Source organism: Leptopilina boulardi, unplaced genomic scaffold, assembly GCF_019393585.1.
Source record: "Leptopilina boulardi isolate dan_hultmark-lab unplaced genomic scaffold, ZJU_Lbou_2.1 LbouV2_38, whole genome shotgun sequence".
Classification (NCBI taxonomy): Eukaryota; Metazoa; Arthropoda; class Insecta; order Hymenoptera; family Figitidae; genus Leptopilina; species Leptopilina boulardi.
In genome coordinates, this window is record NW_026137951.1 from 3,140,224 (window position 1) to 3,167,191 (window position 26,968).

General features: G+C 23.6%; 1 protein-coding gene across 2 annotated transcripts; it reads left to right on the forward strand.

Annotated features, from left to right (window-relative positions):
* The first annotated feature begins 696 nt into the window (after positions 1–696).
* On the forward strand, positions 697–26,837 carry LOC127288235 (putative uncharacterized protein DDB_G0284213). Of its 2 annotated transcripts, none has more exons than XM_051315590.1 (7): positions 697–1,120; positions 8,763–8,906; positions 9,529–9,690; positions 14,173–14,349; positions 19,242–19,487; positions 21,367–21,641; positions 22,831–26,837. In XM_051315590.1, exons 1-7 carry the CDS (start codon positions 745–747, stop codon positions 22,987–22,989), a joined length of 1,539 nt encoding a protein of 512 aa, XP_051171547.1. In that variant the 5' UTR covers positions 697–744; the 3' UTR covers positions 22,990–26,837. The 2 variants fall into 2 exon arrangements, with proteins under 2 accessions (XP_051171547.1, XP_051171548.1); XM_051315591.1 differs by having other exon boundaries at positions 19,242–19,370.
* Positions 26,838–26,968: the final 131 nt, after the last annotated feature.

Genomic DNA, 26,968 nt, shown 5'->3' on the forward strand with positions numbered 1-26,968 from the left:
ATAAAAAATAATGATCATATTGTTAAAAAATGAAATTAGTAATTTATAAAATTATCCAAAAACAAAAATTAAGTAGTAAAAGTCAATGTTTAATCAGACACATATAAAAAATTAAATATTTTTCAAAAAAAAAAAAGTAATTTGTACAATTATCGAATAGTTTCTAAGTAGTTAAAGGCGATATTTGGTCAGACATATTTAAATATATATATTGAAAATTGTAATGTAAAAAAATTATAAAAACGGTTAAAAATAATATTTTTTCAAATAAAAATAATTTATTTATTTATCGAAAAGTTTCAAAGTAGTAAAAGTCAATATTTAGTTAGACACAGGTATACAAATAAAAATATATAAATATATATATATAAAATGATTTTAAAAAAAAGTAAAGAAAGTAAAAAAAAATCTGAATAATAATATTTTTTCGAATAAGATAAAATAGAATTATCTATAAATTTCTAAGTAGTAAATATCAGTTTTTAGTCAGACACCTAAAGAATTTCTCATATTATTATTATTATTATTAAAAACGTTGATAAAAATGTCTAAAGAATACAAGTTTACATAAATCGTCCGTACGAAGGCGCTGATCATCAACATAGAGGTAGAGAGTGAGAGAGAGCTTTCACAATTTCGCGAGTTTCTGCGCAGAGCTTTAAAGCTCATGTCAAGTGGTGGGGGGTAAGATGTCGATGCGCCGCCGGTGGCCGGTTTCGGGGGTTGACTCGCGCCGTGGGGGCGATGAGCGCACTTCTCTTCGCCCTGAGACTGACCTGCTGCTGTTTCTGGCTGGTTTGCATCGTCTTCCTGATTCGCCCATCCTGCGGCCTGCCGGATCAGGAGCAGGTCCATCATCATCATCGACGCAATCTCAACGTGAATAATAATAATAATAATAATAATAATTTTAATAACGTTAAGAATAACAATAATAATAATAATTATAATAATAATAACAATAATAATAATAATAATAATAATAATAATGACGCCAACACCGCCGCCGCCTCCTCGTCACTATTGTCGGGTATCCTGGCCGACGTTAACGTCTACGACAACAATGACGACGATGAAGATGAGATCGATGAGGATATCCTCGCGGGAAACATTACGACAGGTTCGTGTGTGATTTTTAGAATTTTATTATTTTTTTTTTTTATTATATAATTTATAGAAAATTTTTATATAAAATTTAATATTTATTGTTTATATATTTATCTATATAATGCATTGCCCATTTGTACGTAGAGTACTAAAAATATAATAAACAATATAAATAATAGAATTAGCGAAAAAAAACAAACTATTTTGTATTGTTTTGTATAAAATTTTAATATTATTTACATTGAATATATTATTATTATAATGTTATTTTAGTTAGAAAATTTTAATTCAATTTATTTTCCGTCGTTCTAGATTAATTTTTCCCTAGGGGAGATATTTTTCGTTTTTTATTAGAAAAAAAAAGTATTTGCCTGCATTGGAAAAAATATTGTTCTCGATGATAACTAATGTTAGTTTAGAAATTAACTAATAAAAATTTTTTACTCAATTTTTTAAACAATAATAGATTTTTCCAATTTATATTTTATTTTATTATTTTATTAATAGTAATAATAATAATAATAATTTATTTCATTGTACGCCTTTTTCAAAGGCTTTTACAATTTCCTTATTACTTAAATTAATTTAATTAATTAAAATTATTATTTTATTGATCAAATTCATTTTTAAAAAAATCTATTTTATTTTCACATTTTTCACGTTTTCTTTAATTTAGTTACACTAATTTTTCATCATTTGTTTCTAAATAGAATAATTAAATAAAAATTGACATTTCTAGTTTATTTTATAATAAATAAATTTCCAAATTGTTTCAGAGATTTTTGAATCAAAAATTGATTCTATTTTGTTTTCTCTTTGGTGATAACATTGTGAGAGGGACGAGAAAGAGAGTGCATTACCCTGAGAATTTAGTTGAGATGTTTGCGTGAGCATGTTATATATATATATATATATATATATATATATATATACAAATATGGTTACTGGGCGTAAAGTGAAACACGAAACTTGTCAACAGATCGGATTTATTTGCGACAAATATAAAAAAATATATATATACAAATAGATATACGATTTGAGAAATATGTGAAAAATTAAAATTCTTAACCTCAGATTTTTATTACAACCAACTCGAATAGCAGGAATCGATAAGGGTCCTCACCCTCATTTACCGCGTGTGTTGTTCCTTTAAAGAATAAAATTTTTAATTCATTGGTGAAAAAAAATATTTTTTTTTTTTTGCCAAAAAATGATTTTTCAATTTTGCTACTTTAAAAAAAAAAAAATTATTTAGTAAAATTTGAATTAAATTTTTTTTTTTATTAGAACATTTTAATAATATAAAAATAAAACACTTATTTAAATATTAATTAAATTATATAAATAAAAAATTGGAATTGTTTTGTATACAAGATTTAATTTTTTTTTTTTTTGCTTTATTCACGTGTTGAGTAAAAATTTTATTATCTAATAATAATTACAAGTTCATGTTTATAAATTTGTGAATCAAACTATAGACTAATTGGTTGTGTAAACCGAGAAGTGTATGTTTGTCGCACAAATTACTAGTTAGAAACACTATTACACCACACACGAGGCTAATTATTCAGTATTTTGAAAATTAATGTTATATTACTAATATGAAATTTCACATTAAAATTAAATTATTCCTAATTAGCATTTAATTCATTCATAAAAAAAAATTAAGGATTTATTTTAATACAATTAAATAAATAACTGAAATTTATCATTTATTATTAATGATTGTTATTGAATTTTATTTTTTGAACAATTGAAATAAAAATTTTCTTTACGTGGCTGTTTATTTTATTTTTTTTTTTACTTGAAGAAGAGGAAAATGTAATAACTATATTCTTTTTACCAATAAATCTGAACAGGCTCATTTCATTGAATCCATATTATTCCGATATCTTAGACCTACTTGGCTCGAATTGAAACTGACGTTGAAATTTACAATAATATGAGAAAAAAATTTATCGAAAAAAATTTTTTATATTATATAATTAATTTCAAAAATTTAATTAAATTTCAAAAAATTATTTTTATGCCAATATTTATTTTTAAAAAACTGTCGGCAATTGTGTTAAATAAATAAATAAATAAAATTAATTTGAATAATAAAAATAACGAAAAAATAAATAGTAAAAAAAAAATAAAATAGAATAATATAAAAAAATAAAGAAAAATAAAATTTCAAATTTTATTTAACGTAAAAAAGTAAAGTTGAAAAAAACTAGTAAAAAAAATTGGGGGTGGGAGAGAAAATAGAAAACGTTAAAACGATCACTTGTCGGAGATATAAATGTAAGATAGAATGACTTGGACAAGTTAATACTTGATATATAACAGGAATTTAAATTTTACAACGTATAGATAAATCAGATAACAATTAGTCGATTATTTTCTTGAAATCGTAAGATCTTTCAAGGGCAGAAAACTATGTCGATCAATGTAAAATTAGACAATGTGTTATTTCCCTCATTAATTATTATAAATTAAATTTTATTCGAAAATTCAAAATTATATAAATTTTATTTACCCCCCAACCCTCCGCCCCCGCAAAAAAAATTGATTGTCCTTTTTCGTATTATTTTCAATCTGATGAATTTAATTTCATTTGATAATATCGTTGAATATCTGTGAGGCTTTCTAAATGGTAAATTGATTTTGAAACTCGAGAGAATTGAATATTTCCATTTTCAATATGAGAGATATTTTTTTCTATACTGATTTAATTATTAAAAAAAAATACTGCGTGAAAAATTAATATTGATAAAATATTAATATTAATAAATAAGAAATAATTTTTTAATAAATAAATAATTTTTATTCAATTAATGAAAAAAAAACTAAATAAAAATGGAAGAGAATGAAAAATGTATAAACTATATAAACGTAAGGATAAAAGTATTCAAGACGAAATATGAAACTAGTTATGAAACCAGTAATATTGTAAAAACTTGAGGCAAACATCGATAATTGGATGTTTGCCAAAAGTAGATTTTTATTATTTTTTTTACATTAAGATACCTAATTTTTTATTCTGTATTAAATATATTGTATATATACACGAAATTAAATTAAATATTCTATCTATTTATTTATTTTTATTATCATTATAATTATTATCTAGTTATTTATTTAATATTTAATTTTTTTTATATTCTATTTTATTAAATTTTTTAATTAAATTCAATTTAAACTAAATTTAACTAAAAATTTGTTATTTTATTAAAAGAATTCTAGAAACAATATTTTCATAACAAACAAAAAAATATATACTATAATAAACAACATTTTCCACCCCCTCGGGATTGTAAATAGAAAATTATGTTTGAAAAAAAAAATCGTATTACAGTATGCACATAATTTGTCATTCATAGAATGCAGCGCTTGCATTTATTTCAAGGGATTAATGCAGTTTGTGTGAAATTATCGATTTAAAATGAAGAAGGCTATCTCATCTATAACAAAAAGAGCTTTCTGATAGGCTAACCCAGAGAGTTGCGGACAAGTAGATAATTTGATACGGTTTCCGCAAAATTACTTCCTTCATCGACTTTTTTTTTTCTTTTATAAAATATATCCGCAATGCTAGAAATATACGAATTCTATTTATTTCCATTGGAAAATGATTTTATAATATATTTATATTTTATTTTTTAAAACTGTTAAAATTTGAAAAAAAAATTTTATTTTAATTCTTTTTTTCGGGGATAGAGAGAAAAATTGTTCGGAAAAAAGAATTGAAACAAGATTTTGTTCTTTGAAAATAGAAAACAAAAAGAAAATTTTCTAGTAGAGAAAAAAAGTTTATTGTAGAGAAAAAATTTATTAATTCTAATTCTACTTCTAATTTTACTTTTAATTCTACTTCTAATTCTACATCTAATTGTACTTCTATTTCTATTTTTGCTTCTAATTCTAATTCTTATTCTAATTCTATTTCTAATTCCAATATTAATGTAACTGAAATCAAACTTTTACTCCAAGGAGCTTTCACTGAATTTTTAATGTGGATTTTTTGTTACAAATGTAGAGCATTAAAATTCAGAAGATGAGGAAAGTTTCAGTCAGACATATATAAATTCTTATTCAGAGTGCATTAACTTTTGAAAATTTGAATCTTTCCACTTAAAAAATTTACGGGAAAAATTAGATCCAAATTTAAGCATACTTTTTTTAAATAAATATTTTCTCACATTAAAAATAAGAATCAGTAGAAAAAATACATTTAAGTCAGACAAGGGTAACTTTTTTTTCCTAAAGTACTAAATAAAAAGTAGAGTTACAATTATATTTTTAAATCCAAATTGTGTTTATTTTTTTGTCAAATAAATTTTTTAAAAATAAATTGTCGAAAATAAAAATTTAATAAAAAAAAAAAAAAACAAGTACCGTAAAATGGGGTAAAGTCGGCGTTTGGGGGTAAAGTCGGCCGGCGCTTTAAATCATTTTAAAGTTTAACTATTACTTTTTTCCAGAAGAAATCCGAGTTTTATTAAAAATGTAGTTAGAATTAATGTAAATTAATAAATGAAATACAATATTTAAGTGTTTAAAGCGCCGGCCGACTTTACCCGCAAACGCCGACTTTACCCCATTTTACGGTAGATCAAATCAATTTTTGGTCAGACAATTTATCTTATGAACAAAGAATTGTAAAAAGGAAAGTCTTTCTAAATTTTCTTTTCATATTATAATCTTCCCTTTTTTTTGTTGACAATTTTTTTTTTTTTTAATTAGCCAATGAAAAGAAAGAAAAAATGTAAATGACAACTGCGCACTTCTTAAAAAGCCGCATGAATTGTAATGAACTATATATATATATTTCAGAATTGAGTTTGCTGCGTGTTTTGTTGAGCGCAACCTACTTTACGAAGCTTTTGTCTTTAGGGAAGATCTATAGATCAATTGAGTTGTTTCAATGACTGTTACCAGTACAGAGGGAATATATATATATATAGAGAGAGAGGCAAGCGCACGTGTCTAGGTTCACCCGGAAAATATAAGAGTCGCCATTCCAGAAGGGAAAATACACGTGCAGAAAAGCCTCAGCAGTAGGCGAGAGATGTATTGATTTTAATGAATGCGACTTGGACCACGTTCTCTGTGCCATATACTATTATACTACAAAACTGTCACATAATACACACACACATACATCTATATATAAAGAAAAATACGATAAGGTCTATAAAACAAAAACAGATCCTTATTATTCTCTCGCGCTAAGCCTAAATAAATGCTGCGCTCGATGGTTAGTGGTACTTTTTATCGACCTCACAATACTCTCTCTCTCTCTCTTGAAACTATATTGGCACGATATTCCAACATTGAACGCCCTTTGACCTCTCCCTCTCTCTCTCTCTATTTCTCACATTCCGTAACCTGTAAAATTGCCAGTTCAGCTTTCTTTATTTAAGACGAGAATTTTGTTCCTCTTTAAAAAATTGCCTTTTTAATCTTTTTTTTTTAACTTCTTTTTCTGGAATAAAAGTCTTTTATTCCTGTCTGACTAAAAAGGAGCTTTACTACTGCATTAAAAATTTTAAATAATCTTTTTTTTTTGGATTTACAATGTTGATGAAAAAAAGGACAAACAGAATGTCTGACTGAAGCAAATATTTTCTACTATTTTTTCTACACTACTGTCTGACGATAACAGACAATTTTCTACTTAAATTAAATTTTAAATATTACTTCTATTTACAACGTTTATTAAAAATGTCAAGAAATAATAAATTTAATGTCTCACTACAAAAAAGGATTTTTCTATTATTTTTTTTATATCTCACCAAAGCAGCCATTTTCTACTAAATTTTGTAAATGAACAATTTTTTTTATTTTACACTGTTCGCAAAAAAAAAAAATGGCAAGGATAAAAAGGATGTCTGACTACAGAAACTTCTTTCTACTAATTTTTATATCCATGTCTGACTAAACACGAACATTTCTACTAATAATAATTTTTAAGTAATATTTTTAATTACGTTAGTTAAAAAACGTCAAGGAATGATAAATCAGATGTCTGACTGAAACAACTTTTTTTTTATTAATTTATATATCACTGTCTTACTAAAACTCTTTTTCACTATTTTTTATTTAACTGTCTGACCAAAACAGCAATTTTTCACTGAATTTTATAATTGAACTATTTTGCAATTTACACTATTGATAAAAATAGCAAAAAAAAATGATAAATAGGATGTCTGACAAAAGAAGCTTTTTTCTTCTTAATTTTTCAAAATACTAGATTTATTACAGTGTAATTAAATGACATAATCTGTTAATTAATAAATACCTAAATAAAACAGGCATTTTCTACTTATTTTCATATCGATGTCTGACTAAAACAATACTTTTCTACTAAACTTGAATATGTAATATTTTTTATTTATAACGATTATAATAGAAATTATTTCAAAAAAATGGAAATTACGATGTCTGACTATTACTGCTTTTTTTAATAAATTTTATACTCATGTCTGACTATAGCAGACTTTTTCTACTGAATTTTAGTTTTTAAAATTATTTTTCTGTACAATGTTAATAAAAATAATTACAAATATGTTTCATAAACACATTGTCGGATTAAATCACTTTTTTTCTAACTAATTTCTTATACTTATGTCTGACTAAAACTGACATTTTCTACTAAATTTTATTTTTAAATGCAAATTTCATTAATAATGTTATTAAAAGCAATTACAAAAATTTGCTAAACAATATGTCTGACTAAAATAAACTTTTCTACTAATTTTCATATTTCTGTCTGACTAAAAGAGATTTTTTCTACTGAATTTTAGTTTCTTTTCTACTAAATTTTATATTTAAATACCAATTTCATTAATATTGTTAGTAAAAGCAATTACGAAAATAAATGTCTGACTTAAAAAGTCTTTTCCCAGTGAAATCTAATTTGAAAATAAAACTCATCTATTAATACATAAAATGCAACTTGATAACAAAATTCATTGATCCGATTTTAACACTTTAATTACTATATAATGTAGAATATCGCATCGTTATTTAACAGAATATTTTGTTAACAATAATTGAAACTGTGCTTTTGCACTAAAATTACGTTTCACACTATTTTTTTTTCTCGCCAACCATATACAGAATTATTATATATATATATTTTTTTTTGACAGAAAAAATTTGATTATACGTTTGACAAAAAATAATCTGGTTTCTACTGAAACAAATGATTATATTTCATGTGTAATCTGTTTTTATAATCCGATTTAAAAAAAAAATCGTACATAAAATTAAAAAATTGAAAAATTTATATCATAAAAAGTATAACAGTATTACGAAATATTTTATTTTAGTATTGAAATCATTATATTATTAATAACGATCGCAACTAAATGTTTTATATAAATTGAAGCTTAACTTTTATCAATTTATTTATTTTTAGTAAATTTAAAAATAATTTGATTTTTACAATAAAAATATTCCTCCAAAAAAAAAAATAAATAAATAAAAATTCTTTTATTCGTATATGTAAATTTAATTCAGGAAATATAATAAATTCCTTTGAATAAAAATATTATAATTTGTGATATTAAAAAAATATCTAAATAAAAAATGAACAAAACAAAAAAAAATTGGATTCAAATAAGAAAATAAAAATAATTTTAAACAAAATTTTCTTTTTATTATAGAAAACGGCAAATACTTGGGCTCGCCATGTAACCTCACATGCAATCCATTATTACAACACGTTTTCTGTGACTCCATCACTCACAGGTGTGAGTGCGAGAAACTTTACCCTGTGCGCCTCGGGCCTAGCAAGGGATGTGCCAAACGTAAGTTCCATTCAAAACTTTGAATCTCCATTCTCTTCGAATTCTCTCATTTATAAAAAAAAAATAATAAAAAGTGGAGAGACCTTTCACTATTGTATTATTTTATTTATTATTTTACTATTGTAAAGAAAAATTGAGAAATACTATATGAAAAAAAAAATTGAAAAGAAAAGATTAAAAAAATATAAAAAAAACCCTTGCGTTATAGAATGCAAAATAGGTCGTATAAAAGAATACTTTTATTTTCCTATATATTTACATGTATATATTTTTACACATTCACATATTTATTATCCTTCATTAATTTATAATGCTTTTTCATTAAAATTATAACGAGCTGACATTGTTTTCATTTCGTTTGGTTCCCAGTGTATTGTTTAAACTTTCTAATTAATATATATTTTTTTTTTGCAAATTCTCACCGCGAGCAATTACGTCTTCTTAATTATCCACGTTAGTTGGCTAATTTTTTTTTTACTATTCTTAAACTATTAATCCTTGAATATTTTATTTAGTGACAAATTTCATTTTTTCTATTTATTTCTCTATAATAAATAAATATATATTTAATAAAATAGATTAATTAAATAGGTATTAAAACTTTTTTTTGTTGCAATTTCAGCGAAAAAACTCGGTGAACAATGTTTTTATCGAGCTAGTTGTACGTTCGCTGATCAACACTCAACGTGTACGCAAGTTCAACACAATGCAGTGTGCGATTGTGAGGAAGGATATCATAGGGTCGCCTTGTCAAGACCTAATAAGAAAGTATTTTGCGCCGAAGGTACGTTATAACCCATCTATTGTATTTTTTTTTCTCTTGTCACCATGTAGAACTAAATAAATATTTATTTGTGCCAAATGAAAATTTTATTTTTGCCAAACAAAGTTTTATTTGTGTCAATGAAAAATTATTTTTATTGAAAGCAAATAGTTATTAACAATAAACAATTTTTTTTTTATTGAAAGCAAACAGTTATTAACAATAAACAATTTTTTTTTATTGAAAGCAAACAGTTATTAACAACAAACAATTTTTTTTTTTTTATTGAAAGCAAACAGTTATTAACAATAAACGAAATTTTTTTTTATTGGAAGCAAATAGTTATTAATAAAAAAAAATTTTTTATTGGAAGCAAATAAAATACAGTTATTTAGCAATAACTAAACAAATTTTTTTTTAATAAAAGCAAGTATAGTTATTTAGCAAAAAAATTTTTTATTCAGCTCTATGACGAATATTTTTATTTAATTAAATTTTAGAAATAAAAAAGTAGTAATTTTTTTTTTTATAAAGAATCATTTTTTTTTCTCCCAAAATAAGTAAAATATTCAAACTCACATGTCCTTTGGCTAAAATGCAAATATTTACTGTTTCTTTTCTTATTTCAATTTGTATGAAACTATACATAACCTGAGGGATTAGCGGTTGTACTTCAAGATTTCATATATTCAGTAGAGAACAGTAAAAGAAAAGATATTAAAGAAATTTTTTTTTCTTTTGTTTTTTTTGTATGTTATTAAAAAACGAAAAATGTCACTCAAAATTTCAATTTAGTTTCAAATTATTTTTTTTTTACTTTATTATACACGAGGGGAAACAAAAATAATATTAAAAAATAAAAATACCCCAACCAAAAATTTCAGTATTATACCAGAGTTGACTACTGGCGCAGTACTAGTTCAGTATTGGCTGCCGAGACTGGGCAGTCTGTACTGAACCAGTACTGGTATTTTCATTGTATCCGTACTGGTGCAGTACCACTCTCCCAGTACTGGCAAACCAGTACTGAGCCAATATTGAGCCAGTACTGGCTCAAATAGATTTTCTTTTTGATTAATACTAGTTTACAAAAAGTTCTAGAGTGAACCCGATGAATTTTTTTGTTTAAATATTTTGTTCATCAAAATTTTTTCAACTTGATTTTATTTTTCAAAATTAAAATGTACTTTATTTTGCTTTTCTGTGGGTAAAATTATTTAAACAAAAAGTTTCCTGAGACCAAGTCTAAAACATTTTGCAAGATTTTCTTTTTGTTTTCAGATATGCAATAAACCAAAAAAAAAAATATTTTTAACGATCAAACTAAAAATAAATGGGACGTTCTTTGTCAACCGGACCACTTTATCTCTCCATAATTGGTTTAATTTAAAAAAAATTTTATAATATTGGAAAAATTAGCTTGGAATGTCTATTTTTTAATCCCGCTGGGCGCTTTTTGAAATTCAAAATGGCGACTTAAATATGGCGCCTAAACGACATAAAAAACACAAAAAAATCCACTAATATGATCTATATTATTGTTTAATGCTTCACATATGACGATAAAAATAACCACAACATAGTTTACTTACAAACTAATAACGTATCTCCATTCAAAATTCAAAAATTCAAAATGGCGGATTAAATATGGCGGATAAACTTAAAAATTGAGCTAGACTCGTGAAAATTACTACTTGGGGGTTTTTGAGATTGCTGATTACGAATCCAATGTTAGTTTTCGAAAATTCAAAATGGCAAATCCAATATGGCGGACAAAAATTAAAAAATTGTTTAGATTCGACTGAAACTTGTTACTCGGAGGTTTTTGGGGTCGCTGATTACGAATCCGTTGTTATTTTTCAAAAATTCAAAATGGCCGATTCAATATGGCTGACAAAAATTGAAAAATCGTGTAGATTCGATTTAAACTTGTTACACGGGGGTTTTTGAGGTCAGTGATGACGAATCCGGTGTTAGTTTTCAAATATTCAAAATGGCGGATCCAATATAATTGACAAAAATTAAAAAATCGTTTAGATTCGCCTGAAGCTTGTTACTTGGGGGTTTTTGGGGTCGCTAATTACAAATCCGTTATTAGATTTTAAAAATTCAAAATGGCAGACTTAAAATAGTAGCCCAAAATTTAAATAATTGAGTTAAACCCGTGAAATTGTTTACTCGGGGGTTTTCGGGGTCACTGATTACGAATCTGCGGTTACTTTTTAATAATTCTTAATAGTTGATTAAAAATCCAAAAAATTGAGGTAAACTCGTTAAATATATACCTAAGGGTTTTTCAGGACAATCTTTACGAATTCATTGTTACTTTTTAAAAAATCAAAATAATGAATCTAAAATGGTGGACCAAAATATAAAAAATTGATCTAACTTTTTCATATTGAACGTAAAAAGGTGCCATTTGAACTTATCAAATACAACGCCAGAAAACTTTTTATGGAAATTACGTGAGGATTGTTTAATTAATAATCACAAGACTAGCTTAATTTTTTAATTCTATCCGCCATTTTGAATTTTAAATAGAGATTTGTCATCAACTATTTAAAAATTTTTTAAAACTGACATCGGATTTGTAATCAGCGACCAAAAAAACCCCTTTGTAGACATTTTTACGAAATTAGCTCCATTTTTTAAATTTTTGGTCCGCCATATTGGATCCGTCATTTTGAATTTTAAAAAGCGCCCAACGGGATTAAAAAGTAGACATTCCAAGCTAATTTTTCCAATATTTAAAAATTTTTTTAATTTAAACCAATTATGGAGAGATGGGGTGGTCCGGCTGACAAAGAACGTCCCAAATAAATTTGTTTATAAAAAATTAATATTTTTTAAAATAAAATAAATATAAATTTAATTTAAAAAATTAAATACAATCTCAACTAAAATTGCACAAATGTTATATTATCAATAATATAAAATATATAATTAACCTTTCTTAATAGAAATTATAAAAAATAGTTAAACCTTCAAACTTATATATATATATTTCAATGGTCAATAAAATTATTGTAATTTGTTTCTGGATGTTATTTTTCAGTTTTTTTCAAAAAGTGAATTATAAAGAAAAATTTAATGTTAATTTGAAAATAATTTAAATAATTTTTTTAATAATTACCTAATTTCAGGAATTTAATATTCATTATTATATATTTGTGATGAGTTAATTTGTAAACTAATTTTGTTTTATGTAAATTAAATTGAATTCAATGTTAATTTATTTATATTTGATATAATAATTAATAAATTAAAGTGAATAATAAAATAATTATATAGTTAATTGCATAATTATATACATTATATAATTATTTTATAAACATTTTTATTTTTACTGAACTGTTTTTATAATAAACATATTTTTATATTTATTTTTTGATTTTTTTAAATAATAATTTGCAATATATATTATAAGAAAATATAAAAACTCTTGGTGTTTTCAATTTTATATATAATATAGTATTAATTAGTTAGTTGACTAATTTAATTAATATATTTAATTTGTGTTGGGTACTGCGCCAGTATTTGTCAGTACTGCGCCAGTACTGCGCCATTAGTAAATTTTTGATTGGGACCTGTTTTTAAAATAATATTAATTAATTTCAATGGAATTTATAATCCAAAAGAGATTGAAAATTTTTTTTTTTTTTTTTGTAAAATATCATTTTGGGGGGAAAATATTTTTTTAGAAAAATAATAATCGGAGCTTAACAGAGCAAAGCAGTGTCAATTGCAACGCTATGACTATATGAGTTGTAAAATTGAGTAGGAAATAGACGTTGTTATGAAGTGTGTACTCTATATTTATGCATTCTATCATCTGTGTACACCCTTCATGTGAGCAAAACAAGCAAATAGTATTGCGCCCGAGTGAGTATTATATGTCTGCCTTATAGAAGATTAGCCGTGATTATAAATTTACAGCACACATCATCTGCGATGTGTATGTATATAGAAAATGCAATAAGACAAAAGAGAAATTTTTTTTTTTTATTAATTTTTATTAATTAGGATTTATTAATTTTTTTATTAATTCATATTTATAATAATTATTATTTATTAATTAATGTTTCTAATTGTAATATTTATTAATTAATATTTATTAATTAAAATTTATAATAATTAATATTCATTGATATAAATACTTTTCACACACACATATATATATATATATATATATATATATATCAGGCGCCAAAAATAATATATCTAAAAATATTTTTATTATATTTCATTCTCGTTATCTATTACACTATTTTATTCTCCAAAAATTTTTATAAGTAGTGATAAACAATTTTAGTCAGACGGACCTTTTATGATTTTCCTATTTATAATATATAAAAGTTAGATTCAAAAAAGAAATACATTTTTTTGTTATTAAAATTTTTAAATTATATTTTTTCCACAAAACTTTTGTTTATATTGTTTTTTTTTGTAATGGATATAAAGAATCAAAAAAAAATTTGATAATATTCGAATTATTTTCCACAGATTTGGTGCTGATAAAAACGGATTTCCCGACACTTCTTGGAGTTGCAGCGGGCCTAGCAGTATTCACATTTTTAATATGCTTTGTGCTGAAATTATTCAGTTCAACAAGATACACAAGGCCGAGACATTTCGCCAATGCAAATCATGCACCACCAATGCTCTTTTCCAGTGATACAGGTGAATAATAAATAATAATAAAATAATAAAAATTATTATTATTGTTATTATTTACTTATTTTATGTTTTAACTGGATAATATTTTATAATAATAATAATAATAATAATAATAATAATAATAATAATAATAATAATAATAGTTATTATTATTATTTCCAATGGACATTGTTGTTGTTGTTACTTATTATAAAAAAATTGTAAATAAAAATCAGTTTTATAAATAATATTCTTGTTTTAAAAATAACAGTTTAATTTCTCATCATGACAATTTTTGATTAGAGATCGTAAATTTTCAGTTTATCTTACTTGAAGAAACAGTTGGCATTGCCAACCACAGGACGAATAGAGAATAATGACCGAATAATAGAACGATTTGTCTTCTTCTTACACTGAAACCCAGTGAAATGAATATATTGTGTGTGCTTGAAGATTTGTAGTAGTAGATGTAAATTTACAAGTTGAGGCAAATTGTTCGAAACTTCAATTTCTATCGCCACTGATATAGATTGTTAAAAAAAAAATTACTTAATTCATCAATGAATACAGTAATTAACATTAAAAAAAAAATTAAATTCTGCCTGACCCAAAACTCTCTTTTACTACTAAAAAATAAAAATAAAATTTTTTTCTGACCATAAGAGTTTTTTTCACTAAAAGAAAAATGACAATATTTTTATAGAATATTGTCTGAATGAAACTGCATTTTACATACTTAAAGAATAAGAATGATTAAAAATCTTCTGTCTGACTAAACAATGACTAATACTACTTAAAGAATAATTTGCAAAAAGTTTAAGACCTTCTGTCTGACTGTCAATACTTTCTACCACTTAGAGAAAAAAGTATATTTCAGTTATGTCTGACCATAACTGACTATTATTACTAATAATAAATAAGTTACAATTTTTTTTTTAATTTTTCAGTCTGACTGAATATGGATATTATTACTGAAAATAACTTATAAATTCTATTGGACAAAAAACTGTCTTTTACTACTGACAAATTGAAGAAAAAACATTTTAACACTAAGTCTGACTAATATTTTCTTTTACTACTTAAAGACAAAATGATAAAATTAGTGATGTCACAGAAAAATAAAAGCCATTAAAATAAGCTGCAACGCTTATTATTTTAATGCCTTTTTATTTTCTGTGTTGTTTTCGAGTAAAAAATTTTTTTTTCAAAATTAAAACAATATTATTGCTAATAATGATGTTTAATGGTACAATATGACAATTGTATTTAATATTAAGTTTGTAGAATTTTAATTAAAGTTTACTTACTTCACGAGTTTACTTCAATTCAAACGCAAATATTGAAATTTCATTGTTAACATAAATTCAATGCATTTCAGTTTCTGATTTGATTATGTTTGAAGTAGAGAGACAGTTGATTGTTATATATATATATATATATACATATATATTTAGAGAACAGTAAAATTATTTTGTTTCTATATTCTTTTATTAAATTGTTTAAGCATTTGTTTTGCATTAAATATTCTTAAAAAATAAATACTGAATCTTATTATTATATTCTCATCATAATGAGAAGGTAATTATTTTAATTTACTATTATATATTTAAATCTATATTTATTTCGTTATTAAAATTTAGAGTGTTTAATAAAAAGAAAATAATTTTTAAAATAATTTTAAACATTTGTTTTCATGTATAAAAAAGTGTTATTTTTTCAAATTAAATAAAATATCTAGAAATTGCATGTAAAAATTTGAAAAAAAAATTAAAATAATCTATGAAAGCGAAATCACTGAAATAAAAATTGAAAAAAGCTCTTTACCCGAAGAACTGAAAATAAGTGTACTCTTTATATATATATATATATATATATAATATTCGAAAGTTGATCAAACTTTTAAGGAATAACTTTTAACCGCAAGCAATTTAACTTTTAGAAAGCTTTCTTTCGTTTTGTTAATTTAAGATAGGTTTTTGATGTTTAAATTATGTCGTACAACAAAAAATCGCATATTCATCTCTATTCCATATTTCAAAACTAATTTATTAATTAATTATAATAATAATATAATAATGATTCAAATAATAATAATTATTGGAACATTTAGAAAAAATATTTTTTTGATTCAAAGAAATTGATTTCTTTAAATCAAAGAAATCTTTTCTCTGAGTGTAATTTTATAATAATTCTATAAATATTAATAATAATATTTTTTTAATATAGAAATCTTTTTTATCTTTATTAATTAATATTTGGGGCATTCTATTTTAAAATTATACCCCTAGTAAACAATTGACAATATAAGACATTTTTTAAATAATTATTTCTCCCATTTAATTAAATCAAATTACTTTTGCAATGAGTGGTTTCGAAAGAGAAATTTCTAAACTTTACAATTGTAAAAAAATTTTTTCAAAAAAACATTTAAATAGTATAAAAAATTTAGTTTGAAGGTTAAACTTGTAAATATCTCAAAACACGTTGTCTCCGATTTTGAAAAAATCTATGTCAAAAGAAAGCTTAAATATTCTATTTTTTATTTCCGTAAAGTTTATAATGGACATTTTCGAGAATTTCCAGAAATTAATTAAAATTCTCAGACGTTTCGGAGGTTAAAAAGGATTGAAATTTGTATGAATGGAGAACCATTTCTTTCAGAGCGGATTTTGTTTTTTAAATTTAATTTCCATTAACCTTACATTATTACATCACTTGACATTAGAGAAAAAAAATATTGTAAACAATAAATATATTGATCTTTAGCTATTTGCAATTAAAAATTTTTCAAATTAAAAAAAATTATTAAGATTAAAATTGAAGTTTTAAAATTTATTTATTTAAAAATTTCGTAAAAACAAATGCCGCTGTATTTGAACATAGGTTCTCTATTCATGCAAATTTCAACCCTTTTTAACCTTTGAAACGTCTGAGAATTTTAATTAATTTCTCGAAATCCTCGAAAATGTCCATTATAAACTTTACGGAAATAAAAAATAGAATATTTAAGCTTTCTTTTGACACAGATTTTGTCAAAATCGGAGACAACGTGTTTTGAGATATTTATAAGTTTAACCTTCAAACTAAATTTTTTATGCTACCCGTGTGGAAAAAGCCACGATCTTGCCCTCAAGAGTTCGGGGCCCCCGGCGGGGGCCCATGAGGGCTGATCCATATGGCGAATCCATGAGGGGCACCGTAGGGGCCCCGCATGGATCGCCCTCATGATCGATTAGCAAAATTTTCTAAGTCCAAAAATCAAATATTTTTTTATCACCAAAAAATTAATGTTTATAATGATTCACAACAATGAAAAACGCGTTTTTAATTAAAATATATTTTCACTTTTTTTGAAAATAACACTCACACTTATGGCGAATCCATGAGGGGCACCGTAGGGGCCCCGCATGGATCGCCCTCATGATCGATTAGCAAAATTTTCTAAGTCCAAAAATCAAATATTTTTTTATCACCAAAAAATTAATGTTTATAATGATTCAGAACCACGAAAAACGCGTTTTTAATAAAAATATATTTACACTTTTTTGAAAATAACACTCACACTTATGGCAAAATAGATGAGGGCCACCGTAGGGGCCCGCATGGATCGCCCTCATGATCGATTAGCAAAATTTTCTAAGTCCAAAAATCAAATATTTTTTTATCAACAAAAAATGAATGTTTCCAATGATTTAAAACAACGAAAAACGCGTTTTTAATAAAAATATATTTACACTTTTTTGAAAATTCGCCTGAGATGATTCATGATAATAATCATAAAGCATATAATTAATTATATTTTATAAATTGCATTTGATTGGAAAATATAATTTAATATCTTAACTTTAACTAAATGATGTTAAGCACTTTTCTTTGTTAGGTATTTTTGAAGTTTAAATAGCATCAAGAAGTTAGCATTCGTTTTGAAGTAGCGTACGTAGCGTAGTTGGTAAAGCGTTAGACTCATAGTCCGTAGGTCGTAGGTTCGATTCCCCCCATGCGTTAGATTTATTTATTTCTCAGGTTTGCGTTTAATCATTAATTCTATGTATGAATTAATTGAAAAATGAAAATATCCGTTAATAGTATGCATAAATTAAATATTTTTTAATTTTTTAATTAATTAATTTATTATTACTTTTAATTATATCCGACAGTTAATTAATTAGAACGTTAATTAATAAATTGAATTTGAGTAAGAATTTAATTTAAAATTGAATAATTATTAAATAAATATGTTATTTATTCATAACTTAAGCTTATTTATTATTAATTAACTTTTATTATTAATATTATTGATTAAAAAACATTATGGCAAACTTGAGGGCAAGATGAGGGCAAACGTGAGGGCCCATAAGGGCGCCCGTAGGGGCACCCTCATGGATCGCCCATGCGGGCGCCCTCATCGATGAGCATGTCGTTTCCATGAGGGGCCCCTATGGATCATCCATATGCGGCCCTCATGGCATGAGGGCGATCCATAAGGGCCCCCGCTGGGGGCCCACATCACTTTTCCACACGGGTAATTAAACGTTTTTTTAAAAAAAATTTTTTACAATAATAAAGTTTAGAAATTTCTCTTTCGAAACCACTCATTGCAAAAGTAATTTGATTTAATTAAATGGGAGAAATAATTATTTAAAAAATGTCTTATATTGTCAATTGTTTACTAGGGGTATAATTTTAAAATAGAATGCCCCATTTATTAATTTTTTTTTATTATTTTTTTATTATTTATTATTTATTATTATTATAATTATTATATATTATATTACTTATTATGTTTGGTAATTATTATTTTAAATACGTAAATGTAAATCTGTTTTTCTATTTATTAATTAATATTTATTAATTAATAATAGTTAATTAATTGATTAGTTAATTTAATAAATTTTGGTTTTTTTTTTTAATAAAAGGTGACGTACTTCATGGAGAACGACCATCGTCACGTTCGAGTCAAAGAAGTAGCGGTGGTACATTAAATTTCACGAGAAGGCCAAGTAGTGCAGGAAGTCGTGGTCCATTGGTTCCAGCATCCAGAGCAGGTGCGGCTCGTGCCGCCGCCATCTTGCTGATTTCATGTCATCGGCAGTCGACCAAGGGCGGCAACAAACATCGTCGAGCCCTTAGTGACGTTGCTGAGGGATCGTCAGACGGCCTCGGTAGACGAATCTCTATTCTGTGCCTCTGTCTATCTATATAAATGTCTTTCTCTGTTTTTTTTTTCAATTTTTTTTGCCACTTCCTCTGTGTCGTAAATTATTATATCAATTTCAAAATCCATATAAATTTTTCACAATTGAAATTTTACTATCAATGTTGTTATGCATCCATTATTGTTTTAAGTGTCGTATTTTTTTGTTTATTTATTTATTTATTTTTTTTTTAATTTTTCTTAAAATTAATCTTCATCAAAAACTGAATTTAAAAATGATTTTAAATTATTTTTTATTATTAAAAATAATAATTAATCATAATTTTATTATTATTTATAGTTTTTCTTTTTTTCCCTCTAATTCTAAGATTATTTATTTCATACGTATATCGTGTGTCTTTTAGCTTCCTGAATTTCAAAAATCCTGCATGAAATTTTTAATTTATTTACTATTTATTTACTATTTTTTATTTATTTTTATTTACTATTTTTTGTTTTGTTTTTTTAATTTCTTTTATAAATTTTCTTTTATTTATAAAATGATACACGTACAAGACACAATGAAAAATTATAAAATACAAAAAAAATAAATAAATAACAGAATAAATTTAATTATAATTTTTTTAAATAATTTCTTTTTTTTACATAATTCCACCAATTATTTTATTGAAAAACTATATAAAAGCAATATATTTAGGGACTATGTAATGAAAAATAAATTATTGAAATGAGCCGTGTAAATAAATCGAGAAAAAAAAAGAAATTGGATAAAAATTAATGTTTTCGAGAAACAGCAAGATGGCAGCGGCCTCCTAATTCATTTCTCAAGTAAGATTTAGCTTGTGGGATTTTCACTCGCTTTCTTGCTGCACCGACGCATGTAGAATTTATAAATTAATTTAGTTAATTAGATTAGTAATATAGAATGCTTCGTTTATAGTCTTTTTTTTCCAAAAAGTGTCCTCTTTCTAATTATTCACTTTTTTCTACTTAAAAAACTTAAATACGAAGAAATTTTTTTTTTAAATGCACTGTTATATGTATAATTTTACATTTATTTAAATTTTCTTAATATTTTTTAATCATTTTTTGAATATTTACATTATTTATTTAAATAAATTTTTTCAATTCTTTATTTGTAAATTGTTACTGAAAAAAACAGAGTAAATTATTTTTAGAATATTTACAGTGCATTTAATGAAATAAATAATTTATATCGCATGAAATTATAGAAAATAATGAACAGAATTAAATTAATAATTATAGAGGAAAAGGAGAAAAAAAGTGAAAAAATATATTATTGATAATAATGAATTAGAAGAATAGATTTAATAAATAAATAGTATTTGCATTAAAAAAAAAAAAAACAATTATAGATTATCCGCAGATTTAAAACAACGAATATGAAATAAAAAAAAGTATTTTTTATAGATTAGTTAATTAACTATATATTTTTTTAATTAATGTAATTAATTAATTAAATTTATTAATTCATAATTTCATAGAATTACAAAATATTTATTTTTATTGTAGCTTAAAAAATTATGATTTCGAAAAAAATAAATATTCAAAACAAAAAACAAGTTAATCATTTTTTTGTAAAACACTTGAATTATTTTTCATTTACAATTAAAATTTTTTTTCGATTATAATAACAAACCTTTATTGCATGAATAATAAACTATTTTTATTTTATTTATAGTTATACTTAAACACTCGCATGTAATTGGAAATTAAATTTTTAAAAAATCTGCTTTTGAATCAAATTTAAAAAAAAGGTGTAATTTCCTAATATAGAGTAAATTTTTAGAAAAAAATCAGAATAGGTAAAACAATTGGAAATAATATAATGCCATGTATTTCTCTATTTTGACTGGTATATTTAGGTTCACGTCGACCAAGTTTGGCATCACTTCACAGTACGGGTTCATCAGCGAGAAGTTTTAGCGCACGACGACTGGAACGAGAGCGAAATGATAAGGAACAAAGACAGGCTCTTCAAGAGTTGAGGTTAACGAAACAAAGGGAGCAACAACAACAACAACAACAGCAGCAGCAGCAACAACAACAAGTTGCTCCAACACCAAGTCCACGAACTCCACATTCAACAGACGAACTTTTACCATCGGTTGAAGAAGGAAAAGAACTATTTTATAATGAGGTAAACGATAATTTTTTTAGTCAACAATTTGTCTGACTGAATCTGAGTTTTACTACTTAAATGTAAATTTTAATTTTTTAAAACGTTTTGACTGACTAGAACTGATTTTTACTACTTAAATAATGCAATATTTTTACACCATCTGTCTGACAAAAACTGACATTTACTACTTGTAACAAAATTTAAGAATTATTAAAACTGTCTGACTAAAACTGACAATTAATACTTGAAAAATAATCACAAAATCTGTAGAAATTCTGTCTGACTAAAACTGGTTTTTAGTACTTAAATAATGCAATATTTTTAAATGCAATATTTTTACAAAATGTGTAAAAATTCTGTCTGACTGAAACTAACTGTGACTACTGATAAAAATTTATAATAATTAAAAATAACATGTCTGACTAAAACTGATTTCTACTACTTAAATAATGCAATATTTTCAAACTAAATGTCTGACTGAAAGTGAATTTTTCTACTTATACAAAAATTACAAAATATTCAAATTGTCTAACTAAAACTGTATTTTACTACTTAAAAATTGATGCAATAAATAAAATTGTATTGTCTGACTAAAACTAATACTACTGCAAAAAAAAATTGTGAAACTAAAAAAATAGTGACTATATGCATTTTTTTGTAATAAATAATTAATAATATTATAAATTATAAATTACAAAACTTAAAGACGTCTCGTCTGACTAAAATTTAATGTTACTACTAAATTGCCTAATTTTAAATTTTCCAACTTTCTGTCTGACTGAAATCGCCTTAAACTACTTAAAAATTAATTAAAAAATATTTTAACATTTTGTCTGACAAATCTTTCTTTTACTACTTAAAAATATATCATTTTCAAATGTGCTGTCTGACTAAAACTGATTATTGCTACTAATAAAAAAAAATTTTTTTTAATTTAAATATAGTGTTTTCTAACTAATACTAATTGTACTACTTAAAAATTAATTGTGAAAATATTTGTATAACAGTACCTGACCTTACAAAAAAAAAAATTAATTGTTTTGCCTGACTAAAATAGTCTTTTTCTACTAAAATAAAAATCACGAAATTTATTTAAATATTTCTTTCAATTTAAGTTATATTTAAAAAAAAAATTCAAAATAAATTAAAAATATTAAAAATTAAGAAAAAAATTGAGAAAAAAATAAAAATATATTTATTTGTGTAGCAAATACCAACGACTTCCGGTACTTCAGGAACGGCAAGTACAACAACGAGAACCGCTAATAATGCAGTTAAAGAAGTTACACCTGCCACCATTCCACCGTTGTTCGATAATGAAGTCGCAATCTGTATGACAAATGACATATTTCAATATGATAAATGATGATAGCCTATCGATAAAAACGAATCGAAATTTTTCAGGTAGCTTTTTCAAAAAAAAAGAAAGAAAACAAATTATAAGGTATAAAGAAGTTGCCTAGTATCAGGACATTATATATATATGATACAAAATTCGATAAAGTATACATAATAATATTAAAATAATAATTATAATAATAATAATAAAAATAACAATAAAAATAAAAGTAATAATAATAATAATAATAATAATAATAATAATAATAATGTGCGTTTCATAATTAATATGCATTAATAACTTTATGGAATGACTCACGCTGCAAATTTTTGCTCTAGTCAAAACTCACATTTTCTTTTCTTTTTTTTATTGTAACCTTTCTTTATAATTTTAATTTTTTTTTTTTTTTTTTTTTGACCTACAATTTATCAAAACAAAAAGGAATTGATAATTAATTTATTGAAAAAAAAATTTCCTAATCCTTATAAAAAAAAAAGTTCCCTAATTATAAAATTCTTTTCTAAATAATTAAAATCTTTATAATTGCAATTCTATAATTATTTTATCTGTGACAATTTTTTTTTTAAATCATGAAAAAAATGAAATAGTTATTTGCCTTGAGAAATTGTGAGATAAATATTACAGCAGCGTTCGCTGTAATGAAAAATAAAATAAAAAAAAAAAAAAAAACAAGTGAAGTAGCTAAGTCATAAGTATATTTAAAGCCGCGGTGCGCCTATTTTATATTTTTCGATTTACACAGCATGTGCATATTTTTTCTGTGATATTTCCATGTGTAAATGTGAAGAATGCATCATTTTTTGTTTTTTTCATATAATTTCAAATTTTCCCTTGTAAATTCATATATTCAAACAATATCAAAATAATTGATTTTTTTTAAATTAGAAAAAAAAAAAATTTCTTATACCCCCCCTTAAAAAAAAAAAATGAAAAGTTTTAATTTAAAAAAATTCTAATTAATCATTAATTTAATTGGCGCGAATTATATTATAAAAATTATTTATGACAACAAAAAAAATTATAAAAATAAAATGAAAAAAAATTTTCTATTAAAATTTCACGATTACAAAAGACGTGTGACATAAGATATAATTTTCTCACACTAAAATACACGATTATGTAATATATATATATATATATATATATATATATATATATATTTGTATATATATACGTAACGTGTTTATAAAACGTGTGAATAACAACTTTTAAAAAAAATCGAAACATGATTATTGCACAATTATTTTTGAGCAATGGTTGAGAATTATTGTTCAGTCAATAATAAAAAAAAATGAACAAAAAATGAAAAAAAATCCTTTCAACGAATAACAGAATCGAAAACACGAGGCTGTATATTTTACCCTTTTTAAATTACGAAATGTTTGTATATTGAAACAAATGTCATTGAATGAATCTAAAATGCTCGAAGTCCGGCGATTGAATTTTTTCCGCTCCCCGGCACCTATATATTATGATAAATAATATATATTGAGAAAAAAAACCGCGATTATATGCTGTATATCCATGTCGTGTTCCTTTCAAATTATAATTTTCGCGATATTCATATTATATTGCTCAACCTTGCCTTTCGCCACTTCCTTCCTGTATCTGTATACATACTACATATATGTATAAAATATTTTATAATCTGTAAATAATTGTTCAAAACTAGATAATCATTATGTCAATTCATTGAATTTTTTTTTCATTTAATTCATTTTTATAATTTTATTAATTTATTAACTTATTTTATTAATTTCCTTAATTTTTTTTTTTTTTGTAAAAAGAACAAGAAAATATGCATTGGTTTTAAAAATAAAAATTTTTTTTTAAATTTCAATGAGAGCGGAAATTAAAAGATAGCTCAGTGGTAAGAGTACTCTACCGACAAAGAAACGACGTTGCGTTCGAATCCTGCTACAAGAAAACAAATTTTTATTTATATTTATTTGAAAATAAATTAATTAATAGAAATTATCTAAATTTAATTTAGTAAAAGTAATTTTTACAGTGAAAAAAATACCGATTTTATTTACAAAAATAAAAAAAATAGATTATAATTATTAATTAAATGATATAATTAAATATATACATTAAATTTATAAGCTTATCATTAAAGTCTTGCTTAAAGGATTTAAAAAAAAGCATATAATATATATTCTATTTGATTGTTATAAATTGGTATATATAATGAAATTATTAATATGAAGGAATTTAAAATAGTAAGAAAATCATCTCTATGAACGTCCTCACTTCATCCTTCCTAAAAATAAATAAATGAGCATTAAAGTAAAAAATATAATACGTAATTGAGAAGTGGAACATAATTTATAAATTTAAAAAAAAATCGTTTATTATAGAAAATAAGTCTGCAAATATGGAAACCCCATTGAATCTATCCAGGCATCCATTTTTCACCCCTATTTGCCAATATGTGCCTATGGTATATTAAAATTATTTATTATATTTATCATTTATTTATTTATAAATGACAAAAAATTAATTAATATTATAATTATTACAAAATCAATTTTTTTAAATAATTGCAATTAATTATAATTATGATCAATGATTTTAATTTATCAATAAAATTCCCCTCAGATAATATAAATGAAAATTCTTCTTTCTCAGTTTTAGTGAATGTAAACAAAAAAAAAATTTTTTATACATATCAAAATAAGTCATTTCCACGTAGTATCTTTTTATATAGTCATTTTTACCTAAACAAAATATTAAATTAATATTGTTAAACATAATAATGATAAAAGTTTAATGAATGCAAAATAGCGAGAATTCCATATTTGAAGACTCCCATATAGTATAATAAAATAATATATTATAATATAATATATATATATAAAATAATCTACGAACAATATGGTTGTATCGAGGAATTCAGGTTGACTCAATCATTTAAAATTAAGAAACAAAAAATTTGAAAAAAAAATAAATTAAAAATTAAAAAAAAATAAAATAAAAATATAAAATAAGAGAAATAATAATTAAATAGATAATTAAATAATGTATAATAACAAAATTTCAATATAAAAATTATTTTAAAAAAATAATAATAAACAAAATTTTCAAATTATCAATATTTCTCATGATTATAATAATTATTATATAGTCAAGAATACTATATATTAAAATTATAGCTAATAACATTTCATAAAATGAAATGTAATAATAGTTAATAATTATTAGTTATTAAATAAATTTTAATAAATTTATTATTATTACTTCGTTAATTAAAAATTAATAACTTTTTTTTCATGATTAGATGTGCAAATTCTGGATTAAAAAAAAAATCTACAAAATTTGTAAAGTTTTTTTATTGTTATAAATTTCGAAAAATTCCAATTAGTACCTAATGTGTAATAAATAATAATAATAATAATAATAATAATAATAATAATAATAATAATTTAAGATTGAGTCAACCTTCATAATTTGATGACGATTTTTTCAAATGAACAAAATCGAATATCAATAATAATAACGTTTGTGTAATGCTGCAACGTTGCGCTGCCTTTCTCAATGAAAAAAAAGGGAAAATTACAAAGATCGTATATTAAATGCTACAATACATTTTATATAATATATACAATATACAATATATAGTATATAATATATAACATATATATATATAGATATATACATATACAAATAACCAAAATAATATAGTAACGCCTTATCTTCGTTAAAAAAAAACGGCGAAGAAACGAAGGTTTCGATGTATATTATTATTTGTAAAATCTATGTACGAAGTTATGGTTTTAACCCTTTTAAATGTTTACTGTACGATAAATTATTGTAAAATAGTCGTTGGACAAATAAAGATCGTTTTTCCTATATATAGATATTTGTTTTTTTTTTTATTTAATGGAAATTTTAAACCGTTTTTCTGACTAAAACTATCTTTTTTTACTAACAGTTTTAAAAAGCAGTTTTTTTAAAAAAAAATTACTTTTTCCTGACTAAGAAT

Excerpts from the sequence above, each read along its gene's own strand:
- LOC127288235 (XM_051315590.1), top strand. The coding sequence starts at position 745 with ATGAGCGCACTTCTCTTCGCCCTGAGACTGACCTGCTGCTGTTTCTGG. Across the intron at positions 1,121-8,762 it reads CGCGGGAAACATTACGACAG|AAAACGGCAAATACTTGGGC; the intron begins GTTCGTGTGTGA and ends TTTTTATTATAG. Across the intron at positions 8,907-9,528 it reads TAGCAAGGGATGTGCCAAAC|CGAAAAAACTCGGTGAACAA; the intron begins GTAAGTTCCATT and ends TTGCAATTTCAG.